At 39.1% G+C, this 15,513-nt stretch overlaps 2 protein-coding genes and 1 non-coding gene across 5 annotated transcripts; 1 reads left to right on the top strand and 2 right to left on the bottom strand.

Annotated features, from left to right (window-relative positions):
- Nucleotides 1-6,532: 6,532 nt before the first annotated feature.
- On the bottom strand, nt 6,533-8,210 carry LOC104701182 (protein POLLENLESS 3-LIKE 1). 3 transcript variants are annotated; one of them, XM_019227648.2, is made up of 5 exons: nt 7,767-8,210; nt 7,436-7,648; nt 7,194-7,345; nt 7,042-7,110; nt 6,533-6,956 (listed from the first exon to the last, which is right to left on the bottom strand). In XM_019227648.2, exons 2-5 carry the CDS (start codon nt 7,463-7,465, stop codon nt 6,653-6,655), a joined length of 555 nt encoding a protein of 184 aa, XP_019083193.1. In that variant the 5' UTR covers nt 7,466-7,648; nt 7,767-8,210; the 3' UTR covers nt 6,533-6,652. The 3 variants fall into 3 exon arrangements, with proteins under 3 accessions (XP_019083193.1, XP_010415133.1, XP_010415134.1); XM_010416831.3 differs by having other exon boundaries at nt 7,800-8,210; XM_010416832.3 differs by having other exon boundaries at nt 7,858-8,210.
- Nucleotides 8,211-8,754: 544 nt separating this feature from the next.
- LOC147941344 (uncharacterized) lies at nt 8,755-10,667 on the top strand. The gene is made up of 4 exons (XM_087458480.1): nt 8,755-9,607; nt 9,678-9,883; nt 9,953-10,195; nt 10,548-10,667. The coding sequence occupies exons 1-4, from the start codon at nt 8,755-8,757 to the stop codon at nt 10,665-10,667; spliced, it is 1,422 nt and encodes a 473-aa protein (XP_087314606.1).
- Nucleotides 10,668-12,652: 1,985 nt separating this feature from the next.
- Nucleotides 12,653-12,759, bottom strand: LOC147941343 (small nucleolar RNA R71). The gene has a single exon (XR_015562920.1). It is a non-coding gene; the product is annotated as a small nucleolar RNA R71 (small nucleolar RNA).
- Between the last annotated feature and the right edge of the window lie 2,754 nt (nt 12,760-15,513).

The raw sequence follows: 15,513 nt of genomic DNA, 5'->3' as shown, positions 1-15,513 counted from the left end.
ATCCTTGAGGCAAGAAATGGAACCATCATTCTTGGGACCACTGTGGAGACTGACCTTGCAATGGTGCTCATTGACCACATGATATATTTGTGAAGTTGGGTAGGCAAGCTACAAAACAAAGGGTCAAGAGGAGCCTTAGCCATTGGAGGCATCATCACTCCAATACTACAAGCTGCCAAGGTCCCACTTAGAGGAGAGAAGGTTTTGCCAAGATGGATTGACTCAAGCTACCTCACTTCCACTCTCATATTGGCCAAGAAAATGCATCAAGGAAATCACATCTTCAACTTTGAGCTTCCAACAGTTGGGAAAAAACAGTTGATTTTACCCAACCAAGAGCTCACCACCATTCAAGAAGGAGCAAACATTGACTTTTGGCCAGCTGATGAGTTCTTGTTTGATGGGATAGTTCAACCTAGAGTTGATGAAGCTGGAGATGTGCAAATGGCTGATGGGGAGGAGCAATTTTACTTTGAAGACTATGAGCCCAACCCAAGGGATAGTAGAGGAGTGAGAGAGACTAGCAAGAGGTTAACTCTCCTACAAAAGTGGAGCAAGTGGCATGGGAAGAGGTTTGATAAGCTTAAGAAGAAGGTGACCAATATGGCTAAGTCCATCAAGGGCCTAAAAAAGGAGATTGCTGAGTTGAAGAGTGCAAACTCATCTCCAAGCCATTCAAGCCCTTTGAGGAGGAGTGGCTCAACTAGAGCACTCTCAAGAGTTGCAAACCCTGTGGAACCAGCTAGAGCTTCAATGTATGAGCCAAATCAGAGGAAGAGGAGTTCAAGTAGCCGAGAACAACAATTTTCGAGGCACTCGACCGGGTCACTCGAGCACCCACTCAACCGAACACCCCAGATGCACTCGGCCGAGTTCCAGCCCAAATCACCTTATGGCTTCCCACCTCCAGCTGCTTATCCAGGATATCCAGGTTACCCTTCCATCCCTCCCAAGTACTTCATGGATCCAGCACTCTACCAGCAGTTCTACCAGCAGCAAGGTCAGAATTTTGAGACTCGCGGTCCAGCTCGACCCCCCCACTCGAGCACGTACTCGACCGAGTCCCGGTCGATTCCCATCGTCGAGCTGCCCCAATCTCCACCTCCAAGTCATCAACAAGACCCCAATTACACCTTTGACAGCATGCAAGAGGATGTGGACAGTTTCTTCTCCAATCCTTGAGGTACCACTATCACCTTCCCTTGTAAATACCATAGCATTTGATGTTGTGTTTTGTTTTTGATTTTGAATCCTCTTACAAAATTCTTTCACACAGAGGACTGTGTGATTTAAGTTTGGGGGAGGGTTTGAGATAGCATTTGATGTTGTGTTTTGTTTTCTTATTTCAAATTTTTAGCATCATCATGTTAATACTTGCATAGCATCTAAGGCATAGAAAAACCCTAAAAATTTGAAATTTTTTGCAAAATTCTTTATAAAAAAAAAGAGTGTTCATGTAGTTTGCATTGCATAATAGCATCTTGTTTAGCATGTTTCATGTAGGATTGTATAATATTTGCATTAGGGATCTATGATGAGTTTTGCCTTGTTAGCTTATTTAATTCACTAGACTAGGATCAATGCCCACGTTAATAGTACTTTGATGCTAGTTGAGTGGTTAGAAGCATAAGATTGAACCAAGCCTTGAATTCCTGCATTGCATTTGGTCTAAATTGAAGCATGTTGTGATTTGATGCCATTTCCTACTTATAAGAACTTAATATTGACTGTTAAATATCAATGTGTGCATTTATTTAAACTCATGGATACCATATACATATTTGGATCATCTTTCTCCTTTTTACCACTCTTGTTGGTCCAAGTAGCTGATTGAATCATTAAAATCAGTTTCCAATACCCTTAACCAACCCTTTTTTCAAGCCATGTTTATTCTTGAGTGTGTGAGGTCTTTTTGGGATTGAGCTTGGTAGAAAGTGTTAGGTTTGAACTGACAAGAATAATGCCTTGTGTAGTTCTAGTTTGCATTTTCCAAACTAGATAGGACTAGGTGATTTCATTGTTGGGTTTGGGATTTGGTTGTTTGAAAAAGGAAAGAAAAGAAAAGAGGAAAAAAGAAAGAAAAGGTTAGAGTCTTTAGGAGGGGTATGTGTTTAAGTAAAATCAAAATCTAGTGAAAGGATGGGAAGTAAAAAAAATGTTGTTGAAGATGGTTCTAGTTAAAGAAAAGAAAGAAAAGAAAAGTCTAGCAAAATGCTTATATGTCTTAAGAATAAGAAGAAAAGAGAACCATAGCAAATAAGTAAGAATCCCCCATTCCACTAGAAAGATCAAATAAGAAACCTCTCCTAAGACTTTAAAATCAAAAGAGAAAAGGGTGAAAGAGAAGAGAAGAAGTTAAAGGGTAGCACTAGGATCATTTGGGTTTAGATTGATAGGATAAACACTTTGGGTGCCTTTGGGTAGACAAGGTTTTGTTCTTGTATGTGTCTAAGTGTTCTTACCTTTAGCATTCTTCTAAAGCTCAATCCATTTTTTATGAGAGAACCTTGATATTGACAAACCCCACTCTAAAGAGAGACCATCATTGTCTCTAAACCTTTTACTGCCAAGCCAAATGAGTTTAAGCATTGCATATAATTGATTCATGTTCTTGATTAATGAATGTTAAAGGAAATAGTTGATTTGAATGCATGTGGACATCTAAGGCTCAAATCAGTAAAGGTTGTGATATGCTTGTCTAAAATCTTTAAGTACAGCTCATTCAACTTGCATCATAGTACTAGTAACTTGGACATTGATTCTAGATGGTCTATTTGCAAGCTTTAGGAGCTGAGATCCCACTTTCAAACCTCACCTACCTTCTTATGTCTTGTTCATTTGCTTGAAGGCAAACAAAGACTAAGTTTGGGGGTGTTGATGTTCATATATTTTACCCTGTTTTCCCTTAATATATTCACATTTTTTGCATCTTTTGCTATCCATTTTGACCATTATTGCATAGCTTTAGGACTGTTCTTGCATTAGAGTTTAGTTGCATTGCATTTGCATTTTTTCATGCATAAACAGGTGATTTTGGAGCTTAAGGAGCATGAAAGCAATGCTGAGGAGAAGTGAAGCAATCATGAGTAGATCTTTGATTTATCTTTCTAATGATGCAAGTTTCACTATTTTCTGGGTTTATGATTTTGATGTTCATCATGTGTGCTTGTGAGTAGTTGCTTAGGATCTTGAGGATGGGTTAGGCTGGGTTGTGTTTGAGGTTTGTCTGATTTGGTCAAGCTTGATTGTTGTAGATCTCTTCTAGGCTAGATGTTCTTAATGTTGATCCTATATCTGAAAGGGTAGGATCTGATTTCAAGCCTCTTAGCATCACACCAAAGTCTAAGGAGCATAGATAAGGCTAGATCTAGAGACTATCATTAGGCTTGCTAAGTGATTAGAAGTCTTGTTTGATTTTTTGACATATTGCTTAATGCCTGCTTGTGTAGATTCTTTACTTTGTGAGAACAAGTCTAGAGATGCATGAGTTTGATTGTTTCTTGCCATGAGAGTGGATTAAACATGTCTTAGAAATATATGTCTAGAGATTAGCTCAAGTTGTTTGAGATTTGTTAACCAAGTTAGATGACCTCAATCATAGTCCAACCCATGAATCCCTCCTCAAGACCTTCCTTGTTTATTGATTTCTTAGCTTAAATCATGTTGTTTGATCGTTGTTTGATTCGTTTTGGTATTGCTCTGTTTTTCTTGTGTTGCTCTGTTTTGCGTATTTGTCCAGCTCGACCCTGCACTCGATCAGCACTCGATCGAGTGCTTGCTCGAGTTCCAACCCAGAACTTGTGTTTATGATTTATGTTTGTCCTGTTTCACCCTAGTTGCATTTCTGTTGCATTCATTTAGTATCATGTTCATTACTTACCTTGCATTAGTTCAATACTTGCATTTCCATAGTTTCTATTTCTGTTTGTCATAATCACTCTGTTCCATTTGCATTTAGCTCCTAGTTCTTGTAGTTTTACTTTCTGCACTTTCCATTTCATCATAGGATTGTTAGTGACAAACAACATTTACATCTGGTTTGACTTAGACTCATATGCACATCTTGATTGTTCACAAACACTCAGATTGGATTGACACCTCTTATACTACAATTGCATAAGGGGAATTGAAACATCCTGACATCCATTCATTCATAAGTCATCATTCCATACATCATTCACCACCACCACAAAAATAGTCAGTTTCATATCCCTTCCTCCAAAGTGACTCTTGGTGCATGTATCTCTATTTTCGTCACTTCTCTTTGACCACAAAATAAAGTGATTATTTGGGCTTTCTTGGACTTGAATTAAGCTCGAAGTGGACTGGACTTGATAGACATCATACCCAATAGGTTTTCCATGCTCTCTTTGGCCAAAAGCTCTTTTATTATCCCATTAAGTGCCTCATTGATCTTTTATCGTTTTGGCTCCTTGATCCAATTTTCTGATGAGAAACAACATGGGCTGTATCATTTCTTCACCTTGGACTTACTAGAACAACTCCTGGTTGCCATACATAATTCTGAATGCTTCTAAACCAATAAGACCTAAAACTCTTTAAGTAAAGAATCAGATTGACCTCCTTTGGCAAATGGAGCGTATCCTTGTGTTCTGTGGGCCAAATCTTCTGTTTATGAGCTTTTTGTAAAGATAGATCCATAAACGTCCTTTAAGTAGTTTCATGTCGAAATTGTTGCTGAGTTGATCTGTGTAATATGACGTGAATCTGGAACCTAGACAGATCCACTGACTTGAAATATTCATATCTTTCACATATGAACTGCTCTTAATGTGATTCCAATTCTCCGTGGTTCTGGAATTGATCAAGATTTCAGAACAGTTTGGTTCATAGCTTAAATCTTTATGACTTGGTCGGAATCCTCCTTTGAATGCTCGTAGGTCCAAGTCGTGTAGCCATGATTAACCTGATTTGTAAAATGAATATCTCCTTCATCCGAACTTTGATTGGACTGATTCCACTTCAAGATATGCTCTAGATGCGGTAAGAATGTACCCCAAATGGTCGTTTTACTGGAAGAATTGATCTTCAACTTCGTTCGTGTTGAACAAGGCTAAAGGATCTTCTTGGATGATATCATGATCATATCAGGTGGTTGATGTTATTTGTTTATTGATGTTTATCTCCGCTGTTGTATCTTATTGAGGTTAGGATGTTAGTGAGTATGAGATCACTAGCTTAATATTGAATCAAAAACAAAAAAATGGATCAGATCGTTTCAAGAAGTCCCTAGATAATATTCCTCTTCATCGCTATGATCTCACAGTCACAGTTTACCATATACACAAACATGTCATCAATCAAAGGTAAACTCCATTTGCAATTTATCTAGCCCGTTGGTGATAATTCATTGACTTCATATTTTAAAAAAATTGAATTTCAGATTCTTTCCGAAGAGATATGATCACTAAATCTCAGTTCAAATCAGCATAATATCAAAGTTAGAGTATAAAAAATTACAATGAAAAATGTAAATGTTGAAATAGACTTGTTACCCGCTAGATCAAAGGTCTAGAGAGGCTATTGAAATCACCAAAAAGATAAAGCCTAGCCATCACACAATATTAGCTTGTCATGCAAGAGTCATCTGTATATGTCAAAAATCCAGAAATGTAGTTTAAACCAGTTATTGCACTTTCTAACTTCTAACACAAGAAACAGTTTAAAAATAGATTAGGGGTTTTGGATTTCTTGACAAATAAAATTTTTGTTGACACGACAAGCTAGAATACTATGTGAAAGCTAAATCTTTTTTTTTACGGCTTCCCTCTTTGTCGGAAATCAGCTTTAATAATTAATATAACCATACTTGCTCACGTATGGTTAGAATTAGAATTCTTGAATCAGGAAACTTTATATGAAAAACTAAGGTTTACCTCAAATTGATCAGACATCTTTATCTACGGTTTCCTCGCAGCGAGATCTATTCACCACTGCAAATAACTGGATCTTAACTCCCTCAGATCAGATCGGACCACAACAACAACGAACAGTTGCAAACTCAACAATGGTGGCTGAGGCTCGAGAGTTTCTTCTTCTGTTTAGCGTTTAAAATTGAGATGCGTTGGTGACTTATGCGGCTTAACCAAGTGGAGGATATACACACGAGCAACACATACCCACATCCCTTTGCCGTTTAGTGACTTGGGTATTTGGGCTTTAATGGGCCGGATTGAAGTGTTACGTTACAAAGTTCATCGAATGTTTTAAGTTATTTATGCTTATTTTTAATATTGTTTAAAATTTAAGACATTCATGTGAGTATTACCAATGAGAATGTTCTTAGGGCAACTCCAATAGGGGTTATATTTTTGGGCCTCTTAATTTTTTTAATTAATAACTAAAATTTTCTTTCCAATGGTAGGATATAATTTTGAGTCTCTTATATTTGAATATATTTTTTGAAAATAAATAACTTGAAGTAGAATATGAAATTATAGCATTTCAAATATATATTTATAAATTTTGATTAGTATAAATTTTTATTTCATTTGAGGTTGATTAGTATAAATGTTTAAACATTTCAGATTTTATAAAAATGAGAAATTCATGAAAAACATAGAGAGTATGCAGAAAAAAGAAAGAGAACAACAACAAAAAGATGACAACGACAAGCTTGAGTATGAGAATTTCAATGGTTGATCCACCGATCCATCTCTTTTGGTTCGTTTACTTTCCCTGAAGAGATGTTATCTGCAGAGCTACTTCTCAACAATTCTTCTGGATTATCCGCTACTGTGGCCCCTTCTCTTTCTGCTAACATATCAGTATCCCGTTCAAAAGACTTCCAAAATGATTCGTTGCTCCATTGATTTCCTAGAGACTGTCTTACATCCTCAAGCAGAGATTTAGCTTCCAAGATTCTATCTATACGTATCAAACAGACCGCAAGATTGCACAGCTTGTTATTGTCAGGTTCCAAAGACAAAGCATTCCTATCACAGTAAAAACCCATTTTACATGTTAAGGCAATGAAAACAATACCATGTCTTAATAAGCTCAATGGTCTGTCACACAAACCTGTAATACTGCTCTGCAATTGCATAGTTATGAAGCGGTAAGTGAACCCAAGCTAAGTTCCCTAGAATCCTATATTCAAGAAAGTCAGAGAAACTACTCTTAAAGCGGAAATAGGAGATATTTGTAGTGGTGGGAGAAACTTCAGTTCTTACTGCGCTTTCTCTTGCTCAATAGTCTTGTTGTTCTGCTTCCGGTAGCTTCTTTTCACAGCTATGATCCTACCACCATTGTGCGTGTCTTGTTGCTCTAGTGTTTTCAGTTTGTGTTCAAGCAACTCTGCTTCCTCTTGAATCCTCCCTGACTTCTGCAAAACCCACCAAACCAAACATAGTTAACATACATGAGCATACAAGTAGCTTCACAATTAGTCATCAGACTGAGAAAGTTGTTATACCTTGTAGAGATCAAGTAACAAGTTATCCATGGAATCTTGGGATTCAAAAGAGCAGAGATATCAATAAGACTTGATAGCTTCGATTCCTTCATTGGTTCGATCCAACTGGTTCATAACTAGAGCCATGTCTTTCAGTGGACTATCAACTCGATCTCCAGCTTTAATTGCAGCCCAATACAACGAGATTGCTCGATTCAGGTCTTTAGAAACCAACTGTTCTTGAAAACAATCCAATGTCAATACCAATACCAAATCTTTAACAATATCATCCAATGTTAATACCAAAACATTAAACAACATGGAGAGTATGCAGAAAAAGAAAGAAAACAACAGCAAAGATGACAACGACAAGCTTGAGTATGACCAGGATTCAATCCGGGAACAAGACCCAGCTCCACGGTTCATTTGTTCCTCATACTGACCAGGATTCAATCCGGGAACAAGACCCAATTCCAGTTCAATCTCCTTCCTTTCCAACCGATTTAATATCCTCCGATTGGCCTCTCCAGATTCAATCTCCTCCGCTTTGGATCTCCTCTGATTCCATAGCGTTTGATTTCTTCCTTTGTCAGACTTCGATCGAGAGAGAAAGACAGAGAGGAAAGAAAGAAATTTTTTTCCTTCTTCTAATTTTTTCTCGCCCAACAAATACGTGACACGTATGGGCTCTTATTCTATAAAGTAGTATATTAAATAAGAGGCTCTCTTACAATTTTTTGCTTTATCTGATTTATTTTTTTTCTTCTTCTCCACTAAAACCTCTCTTAAAACCCCCATTGGGATAACCTTACAATCTTATTATATACGTTACGTACGTAGGTATTGGCTATTGCTTGCGTGGACTATATGATAAATCCCTACTTGGTACATTAAAGAAGGACAAAAATCAACTCCACATATCTTTCAAGATTCAATAGTGTTAATGGTTAATGTGATCAAGTATTTATTATATTATTTTAGAAGAGTCTTATACTATATAGTTAACTACTTGATTTGTGTTATGTATAAACTATTCGTATCACACAGCGAAGAGATACGAATAGAATCGTTAACTGCAAAACAGTTACACATGTATGTGTGTGTCTCCACATTGGGTTGTCTTCTAGAGACATGTCCCTTAGTCAAAATGTGTCATGTAAACCTATAAATACAGTTTATATATCTAATAAAAGAGTGTGGTTTTTGTTTACAAGAATCGAGTAAACAAATACATTGAGTGTAAAACAAAAACAGAGAAAGAGACAAAAAACAGAGTAAAATTTGTGTTGTCTGATCCTTAACAACTTTGAGAGTTCAAAGTCTTACATGGTATCAGAGCTATGGAGACAACAATGCAACAAGTTATTCCAATCTTCAATGGTGAATCTTATGGCTTTTGGAAAATCAAGATGATAACCATCTTGAAGACACGAAAGTTGTGGGATGTCATCGAAAATGGAGTTACGGTGAGTTCGTCTCCTAAAAACTCAACGACGTTAATCAAAGAGAGAGATGATCAAGTGATGAAGGATATGATGGCTCTTCAGATCCTTCAAAGTGCAGTTTCAAATTCAATATTTCCAAGAATCGCTCCCGCATCAAACGCAAGAGAAGCTTGGAACACTTTGGAAATGGAGTTCCAAGGAAGTTCACAAGTACGAATGATTAATCTTCAGACTTTGAGAAGAGAATACGAGAATCTGAAGATGGAGGAAGGTGAAACCATTAATGATTACACAACCAAGTTGATTAACATGAGTAATCAACTAAGAGTTTATGGTGAAGACAAGACCGATTACCAATTGGTTCAAAAGGTTCTTATCTCCTTGCCGCAAAAGTTTGATAGCATCATTGCTGTCCTTGAACAAACAAAGGATCTATTAACTCTCTCTCTTACAGAGATGATAGGTACTTTGAAAGCGCATGAGAAGCGCTTAAGCCTCCGAGAAGAACTTATCAATGAGGGTGCGTTTTCTGGAGAAAAGCTTGGTTCGAGAAAAGGAAACAAGCAAAACAAACGCCATGAGAAGACCAAGAAGTGGTGTGGCGTGTGTAAAATAAACAGTCATAGTGAGGTAGACTGTTGGAGAAAGAAGAACAGAGTTGTTCCTCAAAAGAGAACGACCAGTGAAATAAAATGCTATGTGTGTGATAGACCGGGGCACATAGCTAAAGATTGCAGACTTAGACGAAGTGAGAGAGCACACCTAAGTCTTGAAGAGATAAAAGATGACAATGGAGAAGAATGTCATATTCTCTTTAGTGCTGTTGAAGAAGAAGAAGCTTCAACAATTTGTGAAGAAACATGGTTGGTGGACAGCGGATGTACCAATCATAGCAAGATACTTCAGTACTTTGGATCGTAGCAAGAGAGTCACCATAAGAATTGGAAATGGTGAGAAAGTCTTGTCTGAAGGAAAAGGAGATATACGAGTCTCTACGAACAAGGGAGTACATGTCATCAAAGATGTACTTCTTATACCAGAACTAACAAGAAATTTGCTAAGTGTCTCACAAATGATATCTAATGGATATTAGGTTTTCTTTGAAGATAATAAATGCATGATTCAATATCCAAAGAGGAGAAAGATCATGGATATCAAGATGGAAGATAAGAGTTTTCCCGTACGTTGGAAAAATTCAAGTGAAGATTCTTATGTTGCATTCGAAGAGAAAGAAGGAAAAACAAATCTTTGGCATAAGCGGTTTGGTCATGTCAATTTTGACAAGATGGAGACAATGCAAAAGCTAAAGACTGTAGAAAATCTTCCAAAGTTTGAAGTAATAAAGGGTGTATATGAGTCTTGTGAGATGGGCAAACAATCAAGGAGGAGTTTTCCAAAGAGTTCTAAAAGCAATACAAGCAACGTATTAGAGCTCATACACTCGGACGTGTGTGGTCCAATGCAAACCGAATCAATAAATGGAAGTAAGTACTTTCTAACATTTATTGATGATTATTCGAGGATGTGATGTATCTGCATTTTACTTGTTTTAGATCCTCATTTGCATTCACTTTAGCATCATTTCATCCTGTGTTTGTAGCATTTGCGTCTCATTCTTGCATAAATTCACTCACTTAGTAGTTTTCCATTAGCATTGCATACATTGTTGCATATGGAGTTGTTATCAGGTTTTGGAGAGCTTTTGGGAACACGAAGCTGAGCAGAGTGCAAGGCGAAAGAGAGCTCGATCGAGCTGGGAAGACGAAGTGAAGCAGAGGAAGTCGAAACAAGGCAGAATGACCAACTGAAGCGGAATCTAGCCTAACGCATGCAGAGCAGAAGACAAGGCGGAGCGACTGACACAAGAGGCAGAGCTCGATCGAGCTGATTGAAAGAAAAGACGGTCGAGCTGTCTGAGACAAAGAAGAGCTCGATCGAGCTGAAGTGGAACGCGAAACCAAAGCTGGACAAGAGGAGAAAGCATAGCTCGATCGAGCTGTTGGAAGCAGAGGAGAGCGAGATCGTGCTAAGCATCAACCGACTTAAAAATCGTTGACTTTGACTAGGGTTTTCACAAGTTTAGTATAAATATGTCTCATTTGTTTAGACTTTAGAAGCTCCTTTTTAGCTATTTTTAGAACTTCTCTCAAGAAACAAAACGTGTTAAAGGCTTTGTAATTCGAATTCTCTTTTAATTTTTCAAGTTTTTATAGTTTTACATCTCTCTTTTATGCTTTAGTTTATATAATCTTGTTAATCTCTCTTTAATCTCTTTTCATAATGTTGCTTATTGAATTTTCTGGGTTTGGGTTCTTGAGCTTCATGATTTCTGAGTAGTGTTCTTAAAGTTCTTGAGGTTGGGTGAGATCCATGAGGTTTTCTTAGTCTTTTCTAGGGTTTTGATGTTTAAATCTTTTAGATCCCTTCTGGATTAGTGTTCTTCATGCTAGCTTCTTTCTGATCATCTGAAGCTTGACCCGAGGCATTTCCACCCGAGAGGGCTTGGTGAAATGTCTGATCTAGCTAATACCGGAGATTTACGTGCCTAGCCTAAGAGATTAGTTGTCTAGGGTGTTTATTGACATTGATTGATTGGTTGTTAATGCCTGCCTTGTTATGCTTCGCTAAAGAGATTTAGGTCTCGAGGTAACTTGGCTTGAGAGTCTCTGTCACGAGAGTGGATTGACCTGTTGTTGAATCTTTCGTCTAGGGATAGCTTTGTTTAAAGTTTTACCGAATCTTTGTATTAAGACTAAGTTACTTCATGGATCATTGATACCCAGCCTCACGAGCTCTCTTTTATCATCTGTTTGCATCAGTTTACGTTTTGCTTGTTTCGCTTAGCTCTGCTTAGTTTTGTTAGACACTGCTTAATTTTGCTATTAGTTCTCCTTTTCTTTTGTTGCTTGCTCACTTAGGTTGTTAGAAAATCAAAACTAAGGTTCGCTTGACTTAGCTAGATTTGATTGCATCTTTTGTGGTTAATAGCTCACCCATTTGGTTTGACACCCTTTGTACTACAATGACAATTTAAGTGCTTAGGGAATTGAACTTCAGTAGAGTAGTAAAATCTTACTATCAATTTGGCGCCATTGCCAATTGGGTGTTTGTCTGTTACATTTAAGATTTCAGATCTCTTAAGAGCAAGCTGTTTTTCTTTTATTTTCGTTTACTGACTTGTTGGCTGTCTATCTGTTTGCTTCAGGAACACTCCTTCGACACACAGCTCGAGCAGTGCTGTTGAGTTCTCTCTTGCATGCAAACACGCTCCCAAGGCAGTCATAATCTCCTTTTCTGTGACGACATCAATCGTTTACCCCGCGCGTTGAGACAGCAAAGAAATCAAGTCGGATTAGATCAACAAGATCACGTTGGTATGGATAACCAACAGCACGACCCTCATGCACCTGGTGCACAAAACAATCTGCCACGCCAACCACGACACATTGGCGCTCCTAACACCCACACGCAGCGTCAGGGAATTGTGCCTCCTTCCATCCCAAACAATAATTTTGAAATCAAGAGTAGTCTCATCTTTATGATTCAAGGCAACAAATTTCATGGCTTGCCGATGGAAGACCCTCTTGATCACCTGGACGAGTTTGACAGGCTCTGCAGCCTCACAAAGATCAATGGTGTCAGTGAAGATGCATTTAAGCTGCGCTTGTTCCCATTCTCTCTTGGTGACAAAGCACATCAGTGGGAAAAAGCTTTACCTCAGGGATCCATCACCTCTTGGGATGATTGTAAGAAGGCTTTTCTTGCGAAGTTCTTTTCTAACTCGCGGACTGCTAAGCTCCGCAATGCAATCTCCAGCTTTGCTCAGAAAAATGGTGAAACCTTCTGTGAAGCTTGGGAAAGATTCAAGAGCTCCACTACTAAATGTCCTCACCATGGTTTCAGTCAGGAATCCCTCCTTAGTACTCTCTACCGGGGCGTTCTGCCTAAGTTCAGGATGATGCTTGACACTGCAAGCAATGGCAACTTCCTGAACAAGGATGTTGAAGATGGTTGGGAGCTTGTTGAGAACTTAGCTCAATCAGACGGGAACTACAATGAGGACTATGATAGGACTTTTAGGAGCAACAACGATACTGATGACAACACCAGGAAGGCAATCAAGGCTCTTCATGAGAAATTTGACAGGATTTTGTTGGGTCAACACAAGCAGGTTACTTCTGTCTGTGAAGCTGAGCAGATACAGGTCCCAGATGGGGAGGTTGATCCAACTGAGGAGTTATGCTACATGCAGAACCAAGGTGGCTACAATAGAGGTTTCAACAACTACAGAGCTAACCCAAATCTCTCCTACAGAAGCACAAACGTTGCTAATCCACATGATCAGGTCTACCCTCAGCAACAACAACCTCAACAACAGCAGGCGCAGCAGCCGCACAAGACCTTCGTTCCTTACAACCAGAATCAGAATTTTGCTCTGAAGCAGCAGTACTTTCAACCACAGCAGCAGGGCAACATGAGTGCACCTCCAGGTTTTCCACCTCAGGCACCACCTCCCGATATGATAACTATGCTTCAGCAACTTCTTCAAGGACAAGCAGCTGGTGCTCAGGATGTTGCCAAGAAGTTCTCTGAAGTGCAACATAATTTTCACGATTTGAACACCAAAGTTGAGGCACTGAACTCTAAAGTGAAGTACCTAGAGAGCAACCACGCTACAACTTCTTCTGCAAAGCCTCAAGGCCAACTTCCAGGAAAAGCTATCCAAAACCCGAAAGAGTACCACCAAGCTCAAAGTATTACCCTTCGCAGTGGCAGAAAACTCCCATCTCAAACAGGACCTACTGCAATCACTGTGGACAGTGATGAACAAGATGGGGAAGACTTCTGTGAACCAGAGATTCAAGCTGAGCAGAAGGAAGAGGAAGACAAGATCCAAGTTCAACCAGAGTTACAAGCTAAACCCTCGACTGAAAAAGCAACAGTTCCTGAAGCAAAGAAGCCAGTGTTCATCCCACCTCCTTACAAGCCTAAACTTCCATTCCCAGGAAGGTTCAAGAAAGAGTTGGTGGCAAAGTACAAAGCGCTTTTTGATAAACAAATGAAGGAGATCGAAGTGAAAATGCCTTTACTCGATGCTATTGCTCTCATACCTCAGTCCCACAAGTTTTTGAAAGATCTGGTAAATAAAAGAATCAAGGAGACTCGGGAGATGGTGGTACTAACTCATGAGTGCAGTGCTCTCATACAAAGGAAGGCTGTCATGGAAAAGCTCGGTGATCTAGGATGCTTCACTCTGCCATGCTCCCTTGGTCCATTCGCTTTCAATAATTGTCTATGCGATCTTGGAGCATCTATCAGCTTGATACCACTCTCCTTGGCTAAAAGATTAGGATTCACGAAGTTTGAACAATGCAATATCGCTATGATTTTGGCTGACAGGTCTGTGAGGTATGCTAATGGTATCTTAGAGGATTTACCTGTCAGAGTTGGAGATGTGGAGATTCCTACTGACTTCGTAGTATTGGAGATGGATGAAGGACCAAAGGATCCTCTGCTTTTGAGAAGGCCATTCTTGGCAACAGCTGGAGCAATCATTGATTGCAAGAAAGGTCTGATAGAGCTGAACCTTGGTAAGGACTTCAAGATGAACTTTGACATTAAAGGTGTCATGAAGAAGCCTACCATAGAAGGGCAACTGTTCTACATAGAAAGGATGGATCAGTTGGCAGATGAGCTACTTGAAGAGCTCAATGAACAGGATCATCTTCAGAGTGCTTTGACAAAGAATGGTGAAGATGGGTACCTACACTTGGAAACTGAAGCTTATCAGAAGATTTTGGACTCTCACAAAGAGGAAGAAGGATCTGCAGTCTTTGAGGACTTGAAAGCTCTACAAGCAGTGAATGTCAAGTGTGCAGACCAAGCAGAAAATCAAGGTTTGATGCTTTCACTCGACCTGCAAAGCTCTACAAGCAGTCCTGCGCCTGATGACTGGACTGAACTCAAAGCACCAAAGGTAGAACTCAAACCTCTACCAAAAGGGCTAAGGTACGCTTTCTTAGACCCTAACTCTACTTACCCTGTCATAGTAAATGCTGAGCTTAGCCATGATGAATTGGAAATGTTGTTAACTGAACTGAAAAGGTTTAGAAGGGCTAATCATCCTTACTACTGTTTTCTTGATGGTTATAGTGGATTCTTTCAAATCCCTATACATCCAAATGATCAGGAAAAGACCATTTTTACTTGTCCTTATGGCACATTCGCCTACAGGAGAATGCCTTTTGGTCTTTGTAATGCACCTGCTACTTTTCAGAGGTGCATGACCTCTATTTTCTCGGATTTGATAGAGGAGATGGTGGAGGTGTTCATGGATGACTTTTCTGTGTATGGCTCCTCCTTCTCCTCCTGTTTGTTGAATCTATGCAGGGTACTTACCAGGTGCGAGGAAACAAACTTGGTGCTGAACTGGAAGAAATGCCACTTCATGGTCAGAGAAGGAATAGTCCTTGGGCACAAGATTTCCGAGAAAGGGATAGAGGTTGATAAGGCCAAAGTTGAGGTTATGATGCAGTTGCAACCTCCAACCAATGTGAAAGATATCAGAAGTTTCCTTGGGCATGCAGGGTTTTACAGAAGGTTTATCAAGGATTTCTCCAAGATAGCCAGACCTCTTACCAGGTTGCTCTGCAA

Source organism: Camelina sativa, chromosome 7 (genome assembly GCF_030686135.1).
Source record: "Camelina sativa cultivar CO46 ecotype springtype chromosome 7, ASM3068613v1".
NCBI lineage: Eukaryota > Viridiplantae > Streptophyta > Magnoliopsida > Brassicales > Brassicaceae > Camelina > Camelina sativa.
This window is presented reverse-complemented; position numbering and strand designations above follow the sequence as displayed.